At 34.6% G+C, this 22,670-nt stretch overlaps 4 protein-coding genes across 5 annotated transcripts; all 4 read left to right on the plus strand.

The window, feature by feature from the left end:
• The first annotated feature begins 946 nt into the window (after positions 1-946).
• On the plus strand, positions 947-4,784 carry LOC120334273 (uncharacterized). Of its 2 annotated transcripts, XM_039401753.2 has the most exons (9): positions 949-1,113; positions 1,438-1,624; positions 1,788-1,912; positions 2,379-2,556; positions 3,142-3,263; positions 3,350-3,370; positions 3,642-3,825; positions 4,104-4,238; positions 4,399-4,784. In XM_039401753.2, exons 1-9 carry the CDS (start codon positions 1,050-1,052, stop codon positions 4,436-4,438), a joined length of 1,056 nt encoding a protein of 351 aa, XP_039257687.2. In that variant the 5' UTR covers positions 949-1,049; the 3' UTR covers positions 4,439-4,784. The 2 variants fall into 2 exon arrangements, with proteins under 2 accessions (XP_039257688.2, XP_039257687.2); XM_039401754.2 differs by lacking the exon at positions 3,350-3,370 and having other exon boundaries at positions 947-1,113.
• Positions 4,785-4,919: 135 nt separating this feature from the next.
• LOC120334246 (cytochrome P450 2J6-like) lies at positions 4,920-8,876 on the plus strand. Its single transcript, XM_039401717.2, has 9 exons — positions 4,920-5,657; positions 5,936-6,085; positions 6,156-6,258; positions 6,319-6,428; positions 6,698-6,819; positions 6,913-7,034; positions 7,115-7,259; positions 7,824-7,987; positions 8,198-8,876. Exons 1-9 carry the CDS (start codon positions 5,641-5,643, stop codon positions 8,507-8,509), a joined length of 1,245 nt encoding a protein of 414 aa, XP_039257651.2. The 5' UTR covers positions 4,920-5,640; the 3' UTR covers positions 8,510-8,876.
• Positions 8,877-11,423: 2,547 nt separating this feature from the next.
• On the plus strand, positions 11,424-18,788 carry LOC120334259 (endoplasmic reticulum-Golgi intermediate compartment protein 1-like). The gene is made up of 10 exons (XM_039401735.2): positions 11,424-11,829; positions 12,083-12,144; positions 12,917-12,989; positions 13,678-13,766; positions 14,111-14,235; positions 14,668-14,772; positions 15,015-15,078; positions 15,561-15,661; positions 16,052-16,174; positions 16,508-18,788. The coding sequence occupies exons 1-10, from the start codon at positions 11,810-11,812 to the stop codon at positions 16,613-16,615; spliced, it is 870 nt and encodes a 289-aa protein (XP_039257669.1). The 5' UTR covers positions 11,424-11,809; the 3' UTR covers positions 16,616-18,788.
• Positions 18,789-19,617: 829 nt separating this feature from the next.
• Positions 19,618-22,632, plus strand: LOC120334264 (peptidyl-prolyl cis-trans isomerase 6-like). Its single transcript, XM_039401741.2, has 4 exons — positions 19,618-19,964; positions 20,549-20,722; positions 20,890-21,115; positions 21,443-22,632. The coding sequence occupies exons 1-4, from the start codon at positions 19,686-19,688 to the stop codon at positions 21,541-21,543; spliced, it is 780 nt and encodes a 259-aa protein (XP_039257675.2). The 5' UTR covers positions 19,618-19,685; the 3' UTR covers positions 21,544-22,632.
• Positions 22,633-22,670: the final 38 nt, after the last annotated feature.

Genomic DNA, 22,670 nt, shown 5'->3' on the forward strand with positions numbered 1-22,670 from the left:
GGCTTAATGGTTGACAAAAAAAATAAGTTTAAAAATACCCATAAAATGGTGAGGGATTTGAGCTGTCCGAAGGTTAATAGGTCCTTTCAGAGGCCTGCAATAAGCCAAAATCACTAGACCATGACTGGGGAGTGAGAGAAAAAAAATTTCTTGAAAAAAGCATTAAACTAAATTTTCCCAACATACCTATCTATTTTATTTCTCGATAGCTTCATTTTTATGTGCGCAACCTTCTTACGCCACTGGAGGGCGTTAGCGTGTGTTCAATAACACGGGAGTGTTATTGCCGAAATTTAGTAATCGAGCCATCTGCAGTGATTTGTAAGTCGCCCTGTAAACGATGACCAATTCAAACAAAATATACAAGGGACAGGTTGGGAGACGAAACATTGGATGCCAGTTAGGAACTTTCAATGACCAACATAATTGTTGATATAAAAGCATTGAATAATGATAAGTAATAATCAAAGGAGTTGGGACTAATGTGGCGCGCGAACAACACAAACTTAATAATGTAGCCCTCGATGCCGGCAACCTGAACCACCCTGATTTAGAACATACGCTGCAATCATGGAATCGACATTATGAACACCGTGGACGATATAAAAAATGAATTGAGGTGATGAGGTAAAAGTTGTTGTTGGATTACTTTGTTTCCGTCATCTCTCCGCCACATTCGTATTCATTACGAATATCGACAGATTATGATAATATGCAAAACTTCTGCTGTATAGATGTTTGTTTGTACACAAACTTCCGGTGACATCATGCATCATGATAAAATTATTATTACTATTATTATTGAATGTACTTATTATTAAATTATCAGTATATTTATGTTTATAGCGTGATGCATGAAACGAGTGATTCATGTTTAGCTGAAAATAAACAAAAATAGTTTCCTTGATAATTAGAAAATGATTTTTTTTCGAAACATCTCTCAAAAGGACATAAAATTACCCGACGAGTTATTTGTGTGAAATATATATATATTTGGTGGTGGAGATCCTTAGGATAATAAATATATACAACAAAACTTGAAATTTAATATGAAAAATTTGCTCTTTTTTGTCATCGTCTTCGCGCCAGTGCTTGTATCCTCTGCTCCGATAGGTGAGTTTTAGGCTGTTGAGATTTGATGTGATTCAAAAAAATATTCGATTCAATTCTGAAATCATCAGGTATTCGAAAATGACCAGTTTTAGCCTACTGTATAGGGCTAAGTTTTGTGAATCCTTGAAATATCACTGGTATGATTTAAATTATACTTCAAATAATATATATGTGAAAGGACCGAGAGCCTATTTAGCACAGGCAAATTTGCACGAGAAAAAAATTTAGCGGAGAAATGACGGCCCATTGCCGTTAATCACCAATGCTCGCAAGCAACATACGAAACAGTCAATATGGAGAGATACTTGATCACTAATATTTCAGCTCTCAGATCATTCAAATCGCTTGCTTGCTATCGAGAAAACTCCGAACGTCGAACTGTTCCGTCGGTGGAGAGCCAATACCCCACTTTGAAAGATGATTACAAAACACGTAACAATGCGATTGCAAAATGTGCAACATTAGCTGCATCAGAAGGATACAACATGTTTGCAATTTCAGACGGAGGACTGTGAGTATTTTACCAAGCCATTGTTATTGAAGATGGTCAATATTTTAAAAAACGTTTCAAATTATGAATCAAAATATTCATGAGTGTGATAAGATTATATCTATTTAAGATGCCTTAAGCCTAATATCAACATCAACAAATCAAATATATTCGATCTTTATAGGTGTGCAATGTCGCCTACGGCCTACAAAACATTCAGATATTTTGGTCCATCCGACTTGTGTGGTAAAAATGGCAAAGGTGGACTGAATGCCAACCAAATATACGGTATAAATGGATGGACAACAGGTATAATTTGTCTTTATAAACTATAGAAATGTCCTTGCGTAGTTTGTAGTGCCAAGTGAATCCGCTTCTTTAGGCAGCAGCAGATAGAAAAAGATGACAATGAATTTTTTACCTATTTTTCACACCAATTTGAAATTTTTTATCACAAATTATAGTAACCAGGGAGTTTATTATTGGAAACACATTTGGTTTGGTTATCTAGTTGAAAAAAATAATATGTTTAATTTGAGATTTCATTCCAAGTTACCAGATATTCCGCTTACGCTTTTGTTATGATTCTCAAAAATGTACATGGATTTACAGAATGAAGGGTATTATCTTGTGTATAGAATATATATGTAAATAGAAACTTCGTAAATGGTAAAAATGGCAGATGGTAAAAATAATAAAAAAAATTATAATCCAGTCCCCGTGCGATATGAAAAAATGTAAAACCTGAAATATTCCTGCATTTTATTGGATGCAGTGTTTCAAATGACACCAATAGGATGCTTTAAAGACGATGAAGAAAGGGCAATTCCCTCGGCAGAAGGTAAATCAGAGCTGTTAGAAGAAGATTACAGGACACGGTCAAAGTCTTACGAGAAGTGTGCGGAATATGCGGCAACAAATGGCTACCACGTTTTTGCAATACAAGAAAGAATGTATGTTGTATATTTATTATATATACATGATTTTATTTATACTCTTGGACACAGAACAATTAAATTTTTATGTAATATAGTCCAATTTGCTGAACTAATTATTCAACAACATCCAAGGAAAGAGACAGGAATTCCCTCCTTTTAATTATTGAATTCTGGAGCCTTATATTATGCTTTAAGTGTATGAAAAAAATTGAACTTAACATCTTTACAAGATGTAGTGAGTGGTATCTGCCGTGTTCTTTGGAACTTTAATCCACTTCTCCAATCTAGTGTAAATATGAGACAGATAAATCAAGTTTGTCATTTGCCCTTTCACAGAGAAACAATGTCCAAAACATTACTATTGTCAAATCGTTTACGTTAATTTGAAATTTGTCGAAGCGGTCACTCATATGTCAGAAACATCGGCTAATACAAAAGTTAATTATTTCAAATTTTATCATAACTAAAAAAGAATAAAGTTATGATTAATCGATTACATATTATATTTTGTTAGCGTGGGCCGTAGAGCCATGTTGACCACCGTATTTTATTAAATATTCATGGATTCTATCAAAAATGTATACCTGCTTAAAATTACAGGTGCATGACGGGGCCTAGAGCTCATCTGACGTACAGCAAGTATGGACCTGCAGAAAATTGCAATAACTACGTCGGCGGGCCATTAGTAAATGGAGTTTTCGCGTTGAATGGATGGACTCCAGGTATGATGTCTATGTTCCATATTGCATAAATATCATATTGATCTCGTTTCTGCAAAGTAGACCACTATCCATGTGTCTTTTTTCAGAGGCGCCACGGAAGAAACTGGGTATGATTAATTGTATATAAAGTACGATCGTCAATTAAACTGGCGATTGTTATTCAATGATAATACTCAAAAAGCAAATTCGAGGTACAAGAAGTGTTCTTAAAATAAGCCAATGATTACTTTCACGTGAACAAGTATTCGAGACCTGTTCTCGCTCACCAATAGATGCGTCGAAATAAAACTTTAACATATAAAATAATCTATTATAAGGTGAATAAATTTATAAATAACTTGAATATTTTGTTGAACATGTTGAACACACAACATATAGGTTTCTGGTTCAAGCGTGTGGGATGCTACAACGATTCAAAAAACAAGCCAGCTCTACAAAAAGCGGATGGCCAATATACAATCCTAAAGGACAATTATAAAAAGCGCACCAAACCCATAAAAAAATGTGCAAGAATCGCGGCAAAAAAAGGATTCAAAGTTTTCGCTCTACAGGATGGTGGGATGTAAGTTTTTGTAGTCAATTTTTGACATCGAATAATAAAGTATATACATCCCTGGCTACGTGTATCTACGCAGTCATCAATATTTTAAAACAGCACATTTCAGAAAGAATTAGGATTAGGCATAGCGGTTAATTTCCCACCTTCATTTCTTGTAAAGTGCTCAGTATTAACAACAGGAGAGCAATGCTAAAATATATAAATACTGAAGCCAAATGATTTGGGTATTTGGCTAATTGACTTCCCACAAATTTATTATATATGTATTTTCTATTTAACAGGTGTTTTACGGGACGTAATGCCCATCTGAATTACAAAAAATACGGAAAATCTAAGGCATGCTTGAAAGGGGGGAAGGGCGGTCCGTTAGCAAACCAAGTTTATCGCTTGTTCAAAAAGAACCCCAAAAATATGAGGTAAAGTAAAACTTCGACTTACGAACCGACATAAGATAATACGTTCATTTTAAATCACAATGTTACTATGATTTGAATAAAAGTGGATGAAAACCCCTCTGTCTGGGTAATTTTCTATATTAATAATTGAGTTTTCTGTAAAGATCAATCGCTTTTGCAGGGCACTAAACAATATCAGTTTGGAGAAGAAGACAAATTAACTTGAACAGTGTCAAAAAACGCAGGTGCATGGACGATTCTGTGGAAAACTTCAATTCTATCTAACTATATATATGTTAAACTGTAATCTGTTTGTTGTTTGTTTACTTGTGCATCGCATTAAATGAATATAATATAATCACCGAGAAAGATATATAAATCCGTGATATATATATATATTCAGATGAAAAGCAGGCTAGCTGAAATAAATCATGTTAGTCAACTGTCAGTAATATGTAACTGAACATTCCACGTAGACGATGTAATGGCGAGAGTATTTCTAAAGACTTGAATGATGTAATGGCGGGAGTATTTCTAAAGACCTGAACGATGTACCGACAAGCACTGTTTGAAAAAAATGCAACAATCTTCAACGAGTCGCGAAAGCATGCGTCTGTTTCTCTAGTCGCCACCTCTGCGTACAAAATAGCCTTCCGTACCTTCAGCCCGTCAGCATTACGCTTTCAATTTGTTGAAGCGTGGCGCTTTCTGCGACAATAGGTCACTAGAAGAATAAACTTGAAGTCAGTCGAGCATATTGTAGTAACTGGTGTGGTCAAAATTTGTTGAAGGTTCACGAAACACAATGCTCTATATGGTGTGAGATGCCAGGAACAGTACACGCCGTGCCTTTCATACCGTTGTATATCTGAATAACAATAGACGCGTGTTAGTTAATTATTAAAGCACTTTCTTGGTAAAGCGCAAGAAGCAAATTAGAATTATTCAAGCAACGGGCGCAATTTAAAGCACACCACATATAGCCCGAGGGTAAAAAATTTGCAGGATTAATTAAGCATATGGATTCATAACTGCAAGATTTTAAAATTTTCATTCTTCGAAAATTGGATTCGTTTCATAAGATTGGAAAATTTTCGTCGGCGTTTTTCGTTAAAACAAATGTAATTATTTCAATTTGTAGAGTAAACTCGTTCGTGTCGTTATATATTTGTGATGACCATGCTGCAGTTGGACGTACTGTCAAAACTGGTATTTTTGGGGGTTTTATTTCTTTTTATCCGCCTTTTCAAGCGACCTAGGAAGCAAATGAATTTTCCCCCAGGCCCAAGAGGTATTCCTGTTGTCGGCTACGCACCATTTTTAGGACTCAATCCTGGCGTAACATTTATGGAATTGTCAAAAAAGTACGGACCTGTTTTATCCGTAAAGATTGGATCAAAAGTTTGGGTCGTGATCAACGGATATGACGCTATTTACAAGGTAAATTTAAATAACTTAGCAAATATATGATTACAGCAGCTATCGATTCATTTCTGTAAATGATAGAATACCTGACATTTGTCACGTTAGTCAAGTTGTGCATATATCGATCTAGTTCTGTATATGACGTTATAACTGACCTTTATCATTATTTATCAAATCGTCTATACAAGTTCCTGTAAGGGTATAGAAGATGAGTTGCAAGTCTTTACCTTGCGGTTTCCAGTATTGATTCTGGCATTTGTTTTAGTGCTTCGAATAAAATCTTTGCATTTTAGGCTTTGGTCCAGCAAGGCGGCGTTTTTTTCTGGTAAAACCTCAACACATATGTTTGATGTATTTTCTGGCGGAGGGCACGGAGTTGCGTTCGCCGATTATGGGAAGAGCTGGAAACTTCTGCGAGCATTTGGAATGAAAACGTTAAGAGGGTAAGTCCATACTTTCGGTATTGAGTTAAGTAAGCCTAAAAAGCATATTAACTAAAGATTATCTCCATAGATTTGGCGTTGGGAGAAAATCGATGGAGGAAAGAATTATGGAGGAAATTTGCCATTTAACTCATGCTATTGAACAACAAAATGGAAAGCCATTCAACTGCAAGGTTTGGGTTTATAATTATTTTTTCATCTTAGCTCGAATGATAATTTTTATTTTGTTTCAGATCGCAATCTCCAACGCACTTTCTAATATAATTTGTAGTATTACAATGGGATCAAGATTTTCATATGACGATAAAAGATTTGTTGAAATAGTTGAAAGATTAAACAAAATGTTGGTGAATATCATTTTTTTGCGTTTATTCATCTTTTTCGGTTCACTATAAAGTTTGAATTCAGTTTCGGCAGAAACATTCAAAATCTGAATAAGGTTTATTTGAAAAATTTTCGTGCCAACCCGAAATTAAAATACCCAAATTGTTGAAGAATACCGCGCTGTAAACGAATAAATCAGATTTGGTTCGTGCTGATAAAAACATTAATTCAAGAGTATTGTAAAGATAGTTAGCTTGAGCACATCGAACACTAATTATTTTTGATCAGATCATCAGACAAACTCGACGGCACGATATTCGGAATTCTTGTTTTCTTCCCTTTGCTGAGATACCTGCCTGTGTTTTGGACTTCGTATAACCGCATTCATAACAATTTAATACAGATAAGACGTGAGAAATTATTCTTCAAAAAAATAAACTTTTTAAAGCTCAATATGTCTGCGACTGAAATTTGTTTTTCCTTTTTGTTTTTCAAATTTCAAGGTGTTATGCTGGAAATTATTGAAGACCACAAGGAACGTTTTGATGAAAACGATATACGAGACTTTATTGATGAATTTTTGAGGGAAACTAAACTTAAAACCAGCGACGAGAGTGTTTTCAACGTTTGTATATAAATGTCCTAAATTTTGCTAAAATAAAATTTTGATCTCCTTTGAGTTTATTACTTCACCTAAACTTACAGGAAAAACAACTCTTGCACAACGTGTTAGATTTGTTTTCTGCTGGAACGGAGACGAGTTCTAGCACCCTGAGATGGTGCATTCTTGGCTTTGCACATTTTCCCGATTGTCAGAGTCGAATTGCGGAAGAGGTACAAAAGGTCATAGGTGAGTATCCTTTTTTTGGATCTATTGTAGAAAGCCCCCGCCACTAATGCAAAAATATGAGATTTGAGAAAAGCACATCTCCACGTTTAAAAATAACAAATTAGTATTAATCCAGTTAGGTTTCGGGTTAAAAATCATTTAAAAATTTGAATTTCCAGTGCAATCTGTATTCCTAACTGGATAATTACTACTTTTTTGGTTCTCCCGTAGTATGTGCACCAATATGGCGGACACCGGAACGTAGTATGTGTATCAGGTTAAGGTTAGGTCATATATTCAGATACAAATACTACGCGAGTCACTTGTCTAGTCCCAGAATTCGTAATAGAACTAAAATACGGAAATAAGAAAATAACTGAAATAAAATTATGGCCTAATCCTAAACTGGTACACATACTATGTTCAGGTGTTCGCCATCTTGGTGCACATACTACGGGAGCGCCACTTTTTTTTCATTTCGAGCGGTGGCGAGGGTTAGACTTTTTATTGGCGGCGGCTTCCTACAAAAGATTAATTTTTTCAACTAGGTTTATATTACATTGTATATCATTACAATTTGAACAGGATTGAATGGAATTCCTACGATGGATCACAGAGAGCGTATGCCGTATACACGTGCATTCGTCCAAGAGGTTATGAGGCACAGAACAATGCTGCCTTTAGCATTACCACATAAGACGACATCAAATACTTCAGTAAATGGATATGACATTCCAAAAGAGACTCCAGTAAGTCACTGTTTTCCAATGAGATGTCTTAAACATTTAACCATACTACAAAATTTCGTAATCTAAGTGTATAGCGTCGCATACATGTTTTTTGAAAACAACCTTCTTGACCTTCTTCTATCCCGCAAATATGAAAATCTCAACTTTCTTCAAATTGACTTATGAAGTAAGCACAACACAACCACGTAATATATTAATTTTATCATTCAGATAATGCCCAACATCTGGTCGGTCCACTTCGATGCCGAATATTTTGGAGATCCAGAAAAATTTCGACCTGAAAGATTCATCAAATCAGGAGAATTTATCCCCTGTAATCACGTGATACCATTTTCAGTTGGACCTCGTATTTGTCTCGGGGAGCAACTCGCACGAATGGAACTGTTTTTATTTGTTACGAGCATTGTTCAGAAATTTAAAATCATCCCTGACTCTAATCATCGGTTGCCAAACTTTAGTGATGGTTTATTTGGTGTTGTTTATGGTTCACACGATTTTTCAGTAAGATTTCTGATTAGATAACTCTCAACTAGTAAGTTCTGGCAACTAAAAATCCTCTTCCGTAAAAAAAAAATTTCGAATTAATAAACATTTTCGCATTTCTAATGTTATGGAAGATATGTAATAGAGATAAAAAGCATCAGATTTATTAATTACAATTCAATTTCATGTATATTTGGTAGAGATTGAAGTGGTAAAATTGAATGGCGTAAAAGTGGTACGAACCCCTAATTATTTGTTGGGAACAATCACACTATAGGCTTCACGAATGCCCATACTGAGCTTGTGAGTGTGTTCGCAAGCTGATTCTCGCTTTCGTGGCCATGATTCGGCACTCCTCAGTGCAATGAAGCTGTTAGCAACGCGAGTAGTAGTCATTTGTACAGCAATGGACCTTTCCCCGACCTTTGACCCCCAAAAATTCTTCGCAAACTTTACCATTGCAAACTTTTCGGGGATTATTTTAAGAGTGGTTTCGCGAGTTGGCGCCTGTGAAATGGGATATACGTTTTAAACCATCATTATGATTCATCGCATGCAACAATCTGTTTTTTAAAAAGTACCGGTAAAGAATTTTAGCCTAGTCTATCACAGTTATTTCTGCACTAATTTTTTATTACTGCAAATAAGGTAAAACTCCTAATAAGACAGAGTGGTCATTGAAATATATGACTTATATTTAAATTTCCGAAACACAACTGAAAACTAACGAAAAGAGTTAAAAAACGCCAATTCTGCAGTCCACGTGCATTCAAAGAGTAAACCGAATTCGTTTCCTGGGTGTTTTATTCGATGACAAATTGTCATGGAAATATCAGTCACAATTGGTACTATCTAAAACAAGGACAGCAAGGAGAGCTATTTCAAAAATCAACAAGAGAGCTACGCCCAAATATATGGACGCGTCTGTTCGCAGTACAGTACGGTTTACCGTACCGTCAGATCACAGTCTACAAATATATTCACACCAAGCGATGCAGTACAGTAGGACACAAAATGGCGTCCGATGTCCGCAGAACGTTTATTGACGTCATAACAAACAAAATCAAATCTCACAGAGCTAACAGAAATATTTAAAATGAATAAAAGTGATAGCCTTCTGGGGAAAAATTTTATCTTCAACCACTAAAAATTTCAAAGCAATTGGTCCAGTATTCGAAGAGAAGAGCGATTTCTTCAAAACGTGTCAAAGAACAAGGACACTAAGAACAACAACAACATAATATTGAAACGATTGCTATGTCCAATAAAAACCTTAATAAGTCGTGTCTGTTAACAATATACTATTCATTAATAGAAAGTCATATAGGATATTGTATAAACACTTGGATGCATCGTCAAAAAGGTATTACAGCAAAAATTCAAAGTGTCTGTGATCAGTTCTTGAGGATGACTTTTGATAGGGATCGGAGAGGTAGTGTTCGGGATTTGTTCAAAAGTGAAAAACTACTACGTGTTGAAGATTTACTAACACCAGAGATTTTTAGCTTCTACTGGTCAACTCCCTAGTTGTTTTAATCGCGTATTTGCGAATAATAATACCCAAAATAGCAGAAGTCACGACAGATTTTTTGTTCCGCATGATAGAACATCAATAGCACAAGAATCGATCACATTCTTTGGACCTAAAGTATGGAACCCCAAGCTCGAAAACGACGTCCGAATTTAGATCCAAGCTTAAGAGACATTTATTGGAATTCTATTAGATTTAGTGAGTTAATGACATCCTACTTTTCAGACAATATTTTTCAGATACAAAGGGTACATAGAAGATGAGAAAAAAATTACAGAGATGAAAAATACCCCCAATCGATTAACAATGTCAACATGCAACAAACCTCCATTGATCGGAAAACAAGTTTCGAGGCCTCCACGGATCTATTGTCTCTCTTTCCGGCATAGTTTTATTGTTTATTTACTTCCTTCGCTGGATCGTCAATCATGCAAACTAGATCATTCAATAACAATTTATAATTATCATGCTGAGACATGGCGACAATAAATTTCACACAATAGCGCTTATCTTATGGGAGTGGCCGCATTTTATGCCAGACTCTCTATTGTTCCCATATCTTTAGTCCAGTGCAAACTATGATTAACAACTCAAGTTTAAACGAAGGTTTTCTAAATTTATCTTTTACAAATTTGTTCTCGTGTCGTGGCCCATCCAACGTTGGTTTCTGGTAAGTTTATATTCCGAACAAATCTTTACGTGTTTCGTGAGACTTAGTGTAAAAACATATCAATTCAGCGACCTATACCCTATCTCCATCTTTTAACACCGGAACCTGGGATATGGACGTGCCATAAACTGACTATTGTACATATCGCCGTTGTGCCGTACCTCTTTGTCTTGTGTATTTCACTAGAGTTTTATTTGTATAGTCAATTTCATGTCTGTTGTCCTAGTATAACGCAGCAGTCCTAAACTGCTGTTATCATTGTTAGGGGTACATGTCGCACATCTGTGTCTTAGGCCAGTAAGGTCTTGAACATGTATCCCGTCTCTGTTTCACTGTTTAATTATTATGCAGATACTGTTACATTTTTGAGGCAACCAAACATAAGTGTCTGAGCGGAAGCGAAAAGGGAGCATTGTTACGTCACTTTTTGCATCTTGCTGATTGGCCAATGTCACAAAGTAAAAAAGGAAATCGATACTTGAGGAAAGTCCGTTATCTAGGCGAGAGGGCGCTAGAGATCGAAATAACAAAAACTGCCCAGAGGAATTAGTGATAATATCCTTGAATTGAACATAGAGGCACGTAATTATTTTAACTTACACGAACCTGCATACGGTAGTTTTTATGATAATAGATTCGAATATTTTACAGGCCCCTGGCGTGTCCAAAAGCTACCGGTATGCCTCTGGGCATATACGACACACGAGTAAGGGCCACGTTTACTTGAATATGACGTCACCACAAACCGGGAAATTCATTCCTTCCTCGGTTGCTGCTGCATTATTGCTTTGCGTGTCTACTTGTTCGCGCTTCGTTGTTAGTTTGGTCTTTGAGTTGGCGCTTCCTGGATTTAAATCTGAAATTGTGAAACTCCATAGTACGAATAGTGAACCTGTGGTACCAATAATATATCAGATTCCCACAACCAGCCAACTGAGACTTTACTTACCTAGATTCAGAGATTTGAAACGCTGTTGACTGGTTGAACGCCTTCTTTTTCCGTCGCCCTGCAAGCTTCAGTCCGATACCGGTACTTGAACACAGCAATACTAGTTTACTTACTGCTGGAGGTTGACGTAACGTCACTTACGGACTTCATACTGTCATACAGTCATAGGATATTCCGAACAGTTTAAAAATGGTGTTTGACTTCAGAAGGTAAGCTTGATATTTTAATAGCATTATAGGGCCTACTTTTGAACTTTTTTTCCGTTTTCTCATTTTTGATAAGAAATAGGCCTACCATACCGCTGAACGGTACGGTAATAATATTAGAACTGTAGAAGCTTTTCTGTCTGTCTGTCAGTTTGTGATAGACATTTAACCTAACTTATCAAAGATCTGCGGACAGACAAATCCGAAAATGGAAAAGGCACATACGATACTAACACAATCTCATCAATTTATTTAGGTTCGACGTTTACAGAAAAGTCCCAAAAGACCTAACACAACCTACAACAGCCGGTGCAGCAAGTGAGTTCTTTATTCATTCAATTGTTAGAAAAAACAATTGTTAGTACGGCAAAGTTGAACGATTCCAAGAATACAGGGATACGGTAGCTCTTAGCTAACAGGGAATGCAAACACTTTTATTACAAGACAGTCTGAGCCTTCATATCGGCAAACCGGAAGCGCAATTTAAAAAACGTCACCATTAGATTTCTTAATAATAAGGATTATTATATCATTCAAAAATTCTTATGAAAAAAACGCAATTTTGTAACAGCCAACGCTCCTCGCAATCAATTTAAATTATTATTGAGACAAGCATGCCACGATCTGATGCATTGCCATCGTGTCAGACGCCCTCATTTCAGAGACAAATACTGTATATGTGTTCTATTGAACCAAATGTCAGAACATCTTGGAATCAGAAAAACTTATTGTTTGTGAAAACAATGTAGATATAACTGTAGGTGGTAAAATGCTAATTCAAAACGAATGCTTTTAATACTTTATCAATAAACACTGTTATATTGCTAAGATAATAGAAAACAAAGTGACAAAATACTTCGAATTAGTCGACTCTTTCTCACTGCAAACAAATTTCCACAGGTATTGAATGCAAAGGTTTAATGTCCAGCAAACTGATGTAGCCAAATTTTTACCAGATTCATAAATCATAGTCCCTCATCCCATTATTCAATTTTCACCATGAATGATTAACAGTTTTATGACTTAATAGTGATTTAAAGAAACGCTGGGAATTATTTACAATAACAGTATTTTTTTTTCTCTTTTTCAGTTTCAATAGCCTGTTCTTTGTTTATATTTTTCCTCTTCATCTCTGAGCTTGCAAGTTTCATCACAGTAGACGTGTAAGTATAATTTTTTATATGAAGTGTTTATATGACTGCCATCAACAAGGCTCTGTATAAGCAACCACTAATTTCCTCGATTCGGCACTACCTACCCGATTCATCACATTCTGGGTGAGGTGGTGGCCGGTGAGTATAGGATTCCAACCACTTCAAGCATTCAAAACAACTTAATGGAGGAATGGACTCAATAAAATGAAACCTCCTTTATATTTTTCCCAATTTATTTTCATTGCTTTGTGTCAGTTCAATATTATATTGCCAGTCCGAGAGGCCATTTTGTTTTATCTTACTGGTCCGCTAAGGTAAAAAGATTGAGAACCCCTGCACTAGGCCACCCAGTCTCTAAAAATTTGATTTAATTTGCCCAAATTCATATTCTGAACCAGTTTCATTCCATTTTAAATCTGTAGACTTTATATTTCATTTTACTTGCGAGCCGTAGAGGTATTGCTTCCTGGGTCATCCATGTATTATATCATTTGCTCTACCTAGGTAACTATCTAGTTTCAGATTAGTGAATTGCAAATTGGCAGATGTGTGTTAATAAGCTTTTATTCGGGCTTACTTGGACACCAACAGACTTCTTTTTTGGTGCAACTTCTACTGTGTTAAACTTACTTCTGTCCGAAATATATTTTGACGTAATGACACCAACATTTACAGTACAGTACGTATTTCTTTTTAGTGTAAGTGAACTATATGTTGATGACCCACAGTCTGGAGATAGAATTCCCGTATATTTGGATATTTCATTGCCAGGGATGGCATGTGAATGTAAGTAAAATACTTATTTATTTTCTATATTCATATATATAATAAATTAAGGTCCTATTTTTCAATTCTATTGTTATGTTAAATTTCAACAAATTAGATTTTTCTGCTTCAAGGAATTTAATTATTATTTGATCAAGATATAAAAACTATAATGCTAATACTGTGATAAAATTGTTGCGTATTGATATGCCTCAAAAAATTTTCAGAGTATATAAAAAAAATTATCATGGTATACATACAATTAAAGTGACTAACTTGTAATAATTGTAACATTGTCCAATTTATATACCGGTAGTTTTATCTCTTCAATATACACAAGTTTTTTATGTAAACTTTTATTATAGATGTTGGGCTCGATATTCAAGATGAAATGGGAAGGCACGAAGTAGGATTGGTTGATAACACAAATAAAGTTCCAATCAATGAAGGAGCCGGATGTTTGTTTACAACTTCATTCCATATCAATAAGGTGAGAGATTTTGTCATTGCTGTCTTGAACCTGAAATTTATGTATGGAACTGCAAGTTAGTGTTAAGTGTTAGGACCACGCTCGCCATCACACTGCGTTACTCTGCTTGGTTCCGCAGGTTCAGATCTTGTTAAAAATTATGTGAAATAGCACAGAATTGCTGACTCTGTATTTCAATGTAGTTCATGTATCCTCTGGTCGGTTATATGGCTTTCTCTACCATCAAGTAAAGGCATTCAAAACAAATATTCGCATACCTAGCATGATCAGTAACCGGACAAGACGTCATGGTTAATTTTATTTTTTCAAGTCATCTTGTTAAGCTTTTTGCTCCCCTGGATAAATAAAAAAATACATTCTTATAAATAAGTAAGGCTTTCATATTTATTAACCAAACTGTACTGAATTTAAGTAATTTTTGAAATATTTTAGGTCCCTGGTAACTTCCATGTATCAACACACAGTGCACCAAGTCAACCTCCTAATCCTGACATGACTCACGAAATTCGGGAATTGAGATTTGGAGATAGGATCATGGTAAATTTATTTCTTTACTCTTTACTAATTATTTCACTAGAATATTAACATTTATGGTTTATTACATTAACCAACTAAATTGTGAGCAGATGAGAAGTATAGTCCAACACTAAATTTAATATACCAAAAGTGGGTACCTGCTCAGTCATAAATGATGTTAAGTGAGGACATACATACCTGTCGTAAATGCACGATTACATACTATATATGTGACGTAAACTTATCTGAATTTTCTATTTTAGTCGAACAACATTAAAAATGCAGCTTTGAATTCATTGAGTGGAAAGAAGACATTGGAAAAACATGGTGAGTTATATATCTAATTATCCCAGTCAAAGTGTGATTGTGTTGATTGTGATGGCGTCACATTTTACATATCTTGTCTTGGTTCAATTCCCATGCCAGCCACTTCACCCAGTGTAATAAATTGGGTAGACGAAGCCGAAACTGAAAGATTCTGGTTGCTTGCACATAGCCTCATTTGGAGCAAAAATTGTGAATAAGTGTCATGTAACAAAATTCAATTGTTCTATATTCATCTATTCCTATATTCACATGGTTGACTTAAGTTCATTTAAGCAAGAAGAAACATGCTAATATTATTGAAAATTACGCTTCGCTTGCCTAATTAAACTATCAATATTATATCTATTAGACTCATGAAAAATGGCGTTTTTAGTAAACGTCAAAAAACTGTGTTATCAATTTCTGAGGAAAATACAAAATAGATTCCAGAACTAAAATAAATTTCGTTTCATATAGAAATAACGATCATATACTTATTCCAGCTTTGTCTTCTCATGATTACGTTATGAAGATCGTACCAACCGTACATGAAAATATAAACGGAGATATGCAGTATGCATATCAATATACGTCAGCTTACAAAGTAAGTACTGGTCATGTTCAATTTTAACAAATAGTTATTCAAAACCTAACTTGAAACATTATTCATGTACTCTGAAATCTTAGCGAAATTATATTGCTGTGTTACAGTGATCGTTAGCGCCTTAGCGACATTACAATAATGTTCATTTGCAAATTACAATAAAAGGAAACTGATAAAAGGAAATCTGGTTTACGAGCCCGTTCTGAGAATATCATTATGACACACGTTGTACAAAATATCACAGGATACAAAATACGGAAATGACATAAGATATTCCAGGATTCACTTTACTAGTCTAGAATTGATAACTAATATTTGTTGTTTCTGAATACACCTTATTTTTGGTCATATTTACTGTAGTTTTAAATTTGTAAATATTTTGTGTTTCAGGATTATATTTCATATGGACATGGTCACAGAATCTTGCCTGCGATCTGGTTTAAATATGAATTGACACCAATCACAGTAAAGTATACAGAAAAGAGACAACCATTTTATCATTTTATAACAATGGTAGGTTACTTTTTAGGACATGATTAATATATTTACAAAGTACATTTAGATCTGTATTTGATTATTATATGCCAAATGGTGTAATATTATTTGTGAAAACTTACAACTTTTCAATTTGTTTATTTTTAGTTTCTTCAAGTGTCTTTTTTACATTGATATTATTTAAATACTTTTCTTTTGGGGATTGTGATTTTTTCTATCAAAACATGATTTATGTCCGCGGAAAGATAGTTTCATTTAAAGTTACAGAATATGAATATTTGCAAAACAATTAGCACAAATTTTCATGAAATGATCTAGTTTTTCAATTAATAAAAACATTATTTATTTCAGGTTTGTGCAATTATAGGAGGAACTTTCACTGTCGCTGGCATCGTCGACTCTTTCGTGTTTTCAGCAACTGAGATGTACAAGAAATTTGCCCTTGGAAAATTATCGTGATCAAGTCTTTTATTCTGGAAAATTTTTTATATCGTCTTAGGCAAATGCTAATGATTATCATTATTATAGACGCTCTTATTACAACAACAAAGACATTATATTTAAAAATGATAGCTGTTTTCATTCAATGTTGTATTGAATGCAATTTTAATATTTTATTTATATAATAGCAGGATTCCCCAGCATACATGGTGAATTCTGTTTTGACTGATATTTTCACTCATTGGAGCATACATAAATTTTTATTTTAAAGATTCCCTTTTTCTCAGCTCAAATTGATTTATATTTAATCAAAAGTCGAACTTATCGAAAGAAAATGTTTTCAGAGTTTTAATCTTTCATTAATTTTAGGACAGCTTGTCTCATTTTACATTGATTGTAAGTCTAGCATGGCATAAAGATTCATATTTTTTCATCATATATAAAATAAACATCTAATATTATCCTGTCGACGACTTACCAAGCTTGCCTAATACACGGCAATACTTTATACACATGGATTTTACTTTTATCAGTCATGTTTTAATCTTTACCCGATTATAAAAAATCTGTGAGCAGGCAGATAAATGTAGAAATTATTTTATCAATGCAGTAGCAAAATTGCAGTTTATTTCATTATCAGTTCAGCAGTCATGTTTATACACAATATATATAAATATATAAAAGATTTTTTTTATCACAAGGAATTCTGAAAACTAGCTAACAGTGTTTTGATATTCATGAAGTTATTTTTGTTTTGAAATATTTTCCTGGAATCATGTAAATGATTATTCGTTTTACGAGTTTTACCAATTGACTTCGTTATTCTATAACCACAATCTGGAATTACTGAATTTTGAGCAAAGTGTCTAAAATTCCCGCACAATGGTCAGGCATTTTAGTTGGGTATTTAATGCTTTATTTCATTTGGTCTCTACTCTCTATCGATAAAAAATTTATGCTGAATTTCATTTTTGTAAATTTGAATTGGGTACCTTGATCTTTTTACAAAAATAATCTCAAAACTTTTCAAAAGATGAGAGTTTGTTTTCACATGAAAAATATTTCGCTTCTCATTCTGACCAATTCTTGAAATCCTTTTTTCTTTTTGAATAGGTCTACATAGATGTTTTTTTCTAAGTGTTTAAAGTGACCTAGTTATTATTTAACAATATAGATGTATGGTTTTTATGCAACTTGAAGTGGATGGTGCAGTTTCGTTTTTGACTCAAAATATTTTATCAGTTACATTAGCAATCGTAGAATTAGTACTTTTTTGAATACAATACAATAAGTGCTGTTTATCTTCTCAGTGATAAGCATAGGTAAGAAAGGGAAATTCATTTTACTCACTATTATGGCCTTCCTTTTTATTGCTTCGCTCTTTAAGTACAGTCATGGCCCACATTGTTATTCATATGTGTTTGATTTTAGCCCAAAATAGGTCTTCCCTTCTTGAAGTGTAACATTGCCACAAAACTTGTTTTGTTTTTTACTTGTTTTTGTTGAAGTAATGTTGAGTGTGTTTTATAGATCCAATCCATCATTCATTCTTATTTTTTGTTGGTTGTTTATTACTTTGACATGCTGGACCAATTTGACTTTTTTTTGAAAATTGGAAATAAAAATAAAATTTGGCTTAATTGGATTTTTGTTCTTAACACACGCTCGGCTTCATAAACATTGAAAGCAGCTTTCAGCTATATCTTCCTACATTATCTTATTGACGCCCTGCTAAAATCTTGTAAAAATTTACTAGGCCAACCTCCAAAAAGATTTAAAAATGTCAATTTATATTTACTGTATTCACAAATCATGTGTAGGTAAAAAGTATTAACTGCCGTACACATTACTACAAAATTTGATAAAGACGATTTTAACAAAACGGGCTGCTTTTTAACTGGTTATTGGATTATTTCATTCGAACCGTTTACAGTGTCTAAATTTTATTTTGCCTATTTTTATGCTAGCAGGCAAAATTATTATTTAGTATAGTTATTATTGCTTGAATTTAGTTTATTAGGTTAGTCATTTATTTATCGCAAAACTAAGCTAATATACCAGTTACCAGTACATCTTCTCTGGGTTGACGACCTAATGTGCTGAACATCACCCGTAATACCTAGTTGTTCTTGTCTATTGAAGTGCCTTTCAAACGGACTCTTGTTTTAATAATAAATTGAATCGTATGTTATATCTACATTCATAGATATGCATCCATGTAAGTGTACTTGAAATGAATTGCTTGGGCGACTCCACCTGCATTTGCCGGTGACGTGTAGTGCAACAAGCGTTACGTGGCGAGGATGACCCTTTAGGAGTAAGGGTATGGAAGGTGGCGAGAGCGGTACAGACTAAACGTGTCTCATAGTCGCAAATGCTGGAGGGTAATAGGTAATTTCGATAGCACACCAGGCGCCCGTCCCGATTTGGCGAGATTGAGGCGCGTTTTTGTTTCAACGCTTAGGCATAATATTATATCAAAACCTGTATGTTAACCGAAAAATGCATATATGGATTGTTATTTTGTTATCGCGATGTTCGGGTCAGTTGAATCGATATTTTAATAGATAGAACCGAGATTTATCGAATTCGAGTTTTTACTTTTTGGAATTTGTACCTGTTACCCACTTGCTGTTCTTACTAATTTAACGAAGAAATAAGTAGTTGAATGTGAAAATCGTAGACGCAGAGGCTGGGCTGTGACATTTTTGTCAACCCGGAATAATGGGTCAGGGCCCATGTCGCTTTTTTGAGTGGTTCGCAATCGAAGGGAATCTTTTTACGTATGATCTCACCGCCATGTGAATTAGACGAAATACTTGTGGATATGTTAATAATTCCTAACGGAATACCACGTAATACATCTCTGGAAATTGGGCTGTAGGGCTGAGCATCTCTTTAACCAATCCCCCTTTCAAAGTCGTTCAACAATTTATTTGAATATGGGTTGTTGAAAAGCAAAAGTTTGAACAAAGATAATACAACAAAACTTAACAGAGACTTGCTCACTTATGCCTATTATTCTACTCTTAATCATTTTATCAAATTCAGTTGCGATTCTCCGTTAGTGAGTTTTATTATTCCAGCAATGACGCCTAATGAAGAAACTGAAGTTAAGCAGCGTGTTAAAAAGGGTCATCCGCAGAAATTATGGAAGCGAACTCAGAAGACTGAGAACAGAAAGAAACGACGGGAGGAGAAGTTGGATAAGTTTAAAGAGTGGCGTAAACTGGCACGTACATGCGAATTCCACGCCCGTCGACATTGGATAAAACTTCTTATTGGTGCTTTCATCTTTGTACTGCTTATTGCCATGTACAATATGGCAGATCTTGATGATCAACGAACCCCTCCTGTGACGGATAAGGTAAGGGGACGTAACAATTCTGAAGTTGCTGGTTACGTAGGTCTCGTTCATTTCACATTGTACAACAGAGCTACATCTCATATCCGTCATATTTTCCAAACTCGCAATATCGTCATGAGTAGCATGGTTTTCTTTATGTAGGCTACTGACAAAATCGGTTGGGTTTAATAGTTACGGTGAAAATCGATTTTTTTTAACTTCTACATTCTCCTCAGCAAGAAATACATCGACAAGAATATGGGAAAAAGATGTACATATGTAAACTTCGTGTTGCAAACAACACTTTTTACTAATTATTCTAATTGATCACTTTTAGGCAACAGATAGTTACACGCTATCAAAGTTGATGTCGATTTGCTATTCGATTCAACAGCTCTTTACTATTTAGAATTTCATTTGCAGAAGATTTCTATTAATCTTCAACAAACCCATTGGTGGTAAATTAGCACCACTAAAGCACATATGCCCAAAGCAGAACTTTATAGGGAGACATTCTCGCTACCGTTTGATTTGAATAGTAATTCATAGATTACGGTCTTAAAAGAATTTTGTCAGTCTGAGGTCTAAATTTTTTATTATTTCAGGTGATAGTTGAATTTGCACAAAACGGAACATCTTTGGGAACAGTTACTCTTGGTTTATTTGGTCAAGTTTGCCCCAAAACATCCACTAACTTCATAATGCTGGCAACTCATGAAAAGGGATATGGCTACCGCGGAACTCAGCTTTTTATGGTGATGCGTGACCACTTGATAGCGGTGAGTAAACAAACGTGAACCTGTGAATTGGTTTAGAGACATGGCAAGTTCGTTGAGATGGGTGCCGCTGATCGGCTATGTATACTAGTTGTCCTACCGTTTTCCGGTAATTCAATAAATTCCCGAAGCGGCCCAATTGAAAATAAACTCAAAATTGCATATTACAGGGTGGTGATACGGAAAATGATGACGGAACTGGCGGCAAGAGCGCCCTCAAGAAACCATTCCTAAATGAAAACTTCGGCGTTAGTCATACCGGACCTGGTTATTTAGGGATGGTATCAATTGGAAGCGGCCATGGTATCAGCCGACGGATGTCACAATTTTATATCACGCTCGGTGCCTTACGACACATGGATGGGAAGAGTGTGATATTTGGAAAAGTGTTAAAAGGTTTAATATACTATTTTCTCCTCTTTTTTGTTTTATACCTTACTCCGCCCTTTTCACGTATTCTTCAGGGTGGTGCCATAACTAGAAAAATATAACAACTCTTGGAGATCTACAAATCACTGCTGGCCATAATTTGATGACGAGATTCATTCATAAATATTGAAACATAATACTGCATATTAAGCAGTTAATAGCTACACATTTCTTTTTCGTTTGATCCAAAGTTTTTTTTATTTCATTTATAAGTAGAACATTGAAAACCATCATTAGTCTTCATGATAAAAATTAAAACACTTATTAATTTATACACTTTTTATTTGTATTTAGGTATGGAAGTCTTTAATAAAATTGCAGAAACACCGGTTGATAAAGAGAGTCGACCACTGAAGAAGATCACTATTAAAAACATGGATCACACACCTAACTAGAAAACATTAGAATATATATATGTCTTTAATATTGGAAATTCTAAATCAGTAAATATATATGACATATTGTACTAAAATATCCCATGCGTGATTTCCATTAAAAATGGGTGAAGTTCAAAAACAAGATATCACATTTCAATATTTTTGGATATATAATATATATATGTTTCATAGTTCTAGTAAGAAATACAAAAAAAGACATTCAATTTTTAAAAATTATAAAAAACTCGGTGTAATTTGCAGAGGTCTATTTTTATTTCAAACCAAATTTAGGTCTAATATTCCAAACAAAGTATACGCTTTGAGATCTGACTGAAGAATGGCGATTTTGCGGTATGGCAGTCATTGTGGAATTGCTCTAATCAGTCTTTAAAACGATTTTTAGTTTTTGGTGAATTTCAAATCAAAATATTTGGTGATGGTGTTTTCTTATACAACAACAATTTGTTGTTTACAAATAAATAAAAACCTCAATATAAGAGCAAAGTTTTCAAGCCTCGCTATATTTTGCAACTTACATTAAAGGGGATGATGCGGCGGAGTTTCATGATAAATGAAATAGGGTAGACTGTGTATGGGCAGAAATTTTTGACCCACTCAAACATATAGACTACTTGCACCTTGCGCTCTAGTGGCTTTGATAAAAATTTTGATTTGTGTAAAAGTGTGAAACTTAAAATTTCACTACCTATTTTCTGGATATTTTAATATCGCTCCATATCGTGATAAAATTAATATGATGTTTCAAAAAACGTTTGGTGGCTTTTGACTACTTAATACACCAACACATTATTTGATAAACGATAGGATCTTCATCCATAGCTTTTTATAGGCCGACGGTGACAGGGCTTATGAACCAAACTTTATATAAACACATATAAAAGTCGCTACCCAAGCGAAGACAATTTACAATTGACGAACGAGCTTTTCTCGCGGTGAGGCAAACGAACAACGAAAAACAAACACGCCTTTCTTTACCTGAAGACAAACAAAAGGACTCATATTCCCGTCTGTTAGGTAATTCCAACGGTTCTCTCTCGTGTCTGAAATCTCTGAAAGAACAAGTGAGAGACAACAATAATTCTGACCAACGACTTGCCACGTTTTAAAATACATAGCCACATATT

This window comes from Styela clava, chromosome 15 (assembly GCF_964204865.1).
Source record: "Styela clava chromosome 15, kaStyClav1.hap1.2, whole genome shotgun sequence".
In the NCBI taxonomy this organism is placed as follows: domain Eukaryota; kingdom Metazoa; phylum Chordata; class Ascidiacea; order Stolidobranchia; family Styelidae; genus Styela; species Styela clava.

Coding starts and splice junctions, on each gene's coding strand:
- LOC120334273 (XM_039401753.2), top strand. CDS start 1,050: ATGAAAAATTTGCTCTTTTTTGTCATCGTCTTCGCGCCAGTGCTTGTA. Junction 1,913..2,378: donor TATAAATGGATGGACAACAG/GTATAATTTGTC, acceptor TATTGGATGCAG/TGTTTCAAATGACACCAATA. Junction 3,264..3,349: donor GTTGAATGGATGGACTCCAG/GTATGATGTCTA, acceptor GTCTTTTTTCAG/AGGCGCCACGGAAGAAACTG.
- LOC120334246 (XM_039401717.2), top strand. Junction 6,259..6,318: donor GAAAGCCATTCAACTGCAAG/GTTTGGGTTTAT, acceptor ATTTTGTTTCAG/ATCGCAATCTCCAACGCACT. Junction 6,429..6,697: donor GTTGAAAGATTAAACAAAAT/GTTGGTGAATAT, acceptor ATTTTTGATCAG/ATCATCAGACAAACTCGACG.
- LOC120334259 (XM_039401735.2), top strand. CDS start 11,810: ATGGTGTTTGACTTCAGAAG. Junction 13,767..14,110: donor GCCAGGGATGGCATGTGAAT/GTAAGTAAAATA, acceptor CTTTTATTATAG/ATGTTGGGCTCGATATTCAA. Junction 14,773..15,014: donor GATTTGGAGATAGGATCATG/GTAAATTTATTT, acceptor TTTCTATTTTAG/TCGAACAACATTAAAAATGC.
- LOC120334264 (XM_039401741.2), top strand. CDS start 19,686: ATGACGCCTAATGAAGAAACTGAAGTTAAGCAGCGTGTTAAAAAGGGT. Junction 19,965..20,548: donor CCCCTCCTGTGACGGATAAG/GTAAGGGGACGT, acceptor TTATTATTTCAG/GTGATAGTTGAATTTGCACA. Junction 20,723..20,889: donor TGCGTGACCACTTGATAGCG/GTGAGTAAACAA, acceptor TGCATATTACAG/GGTGGTGATACGGAAAATGA.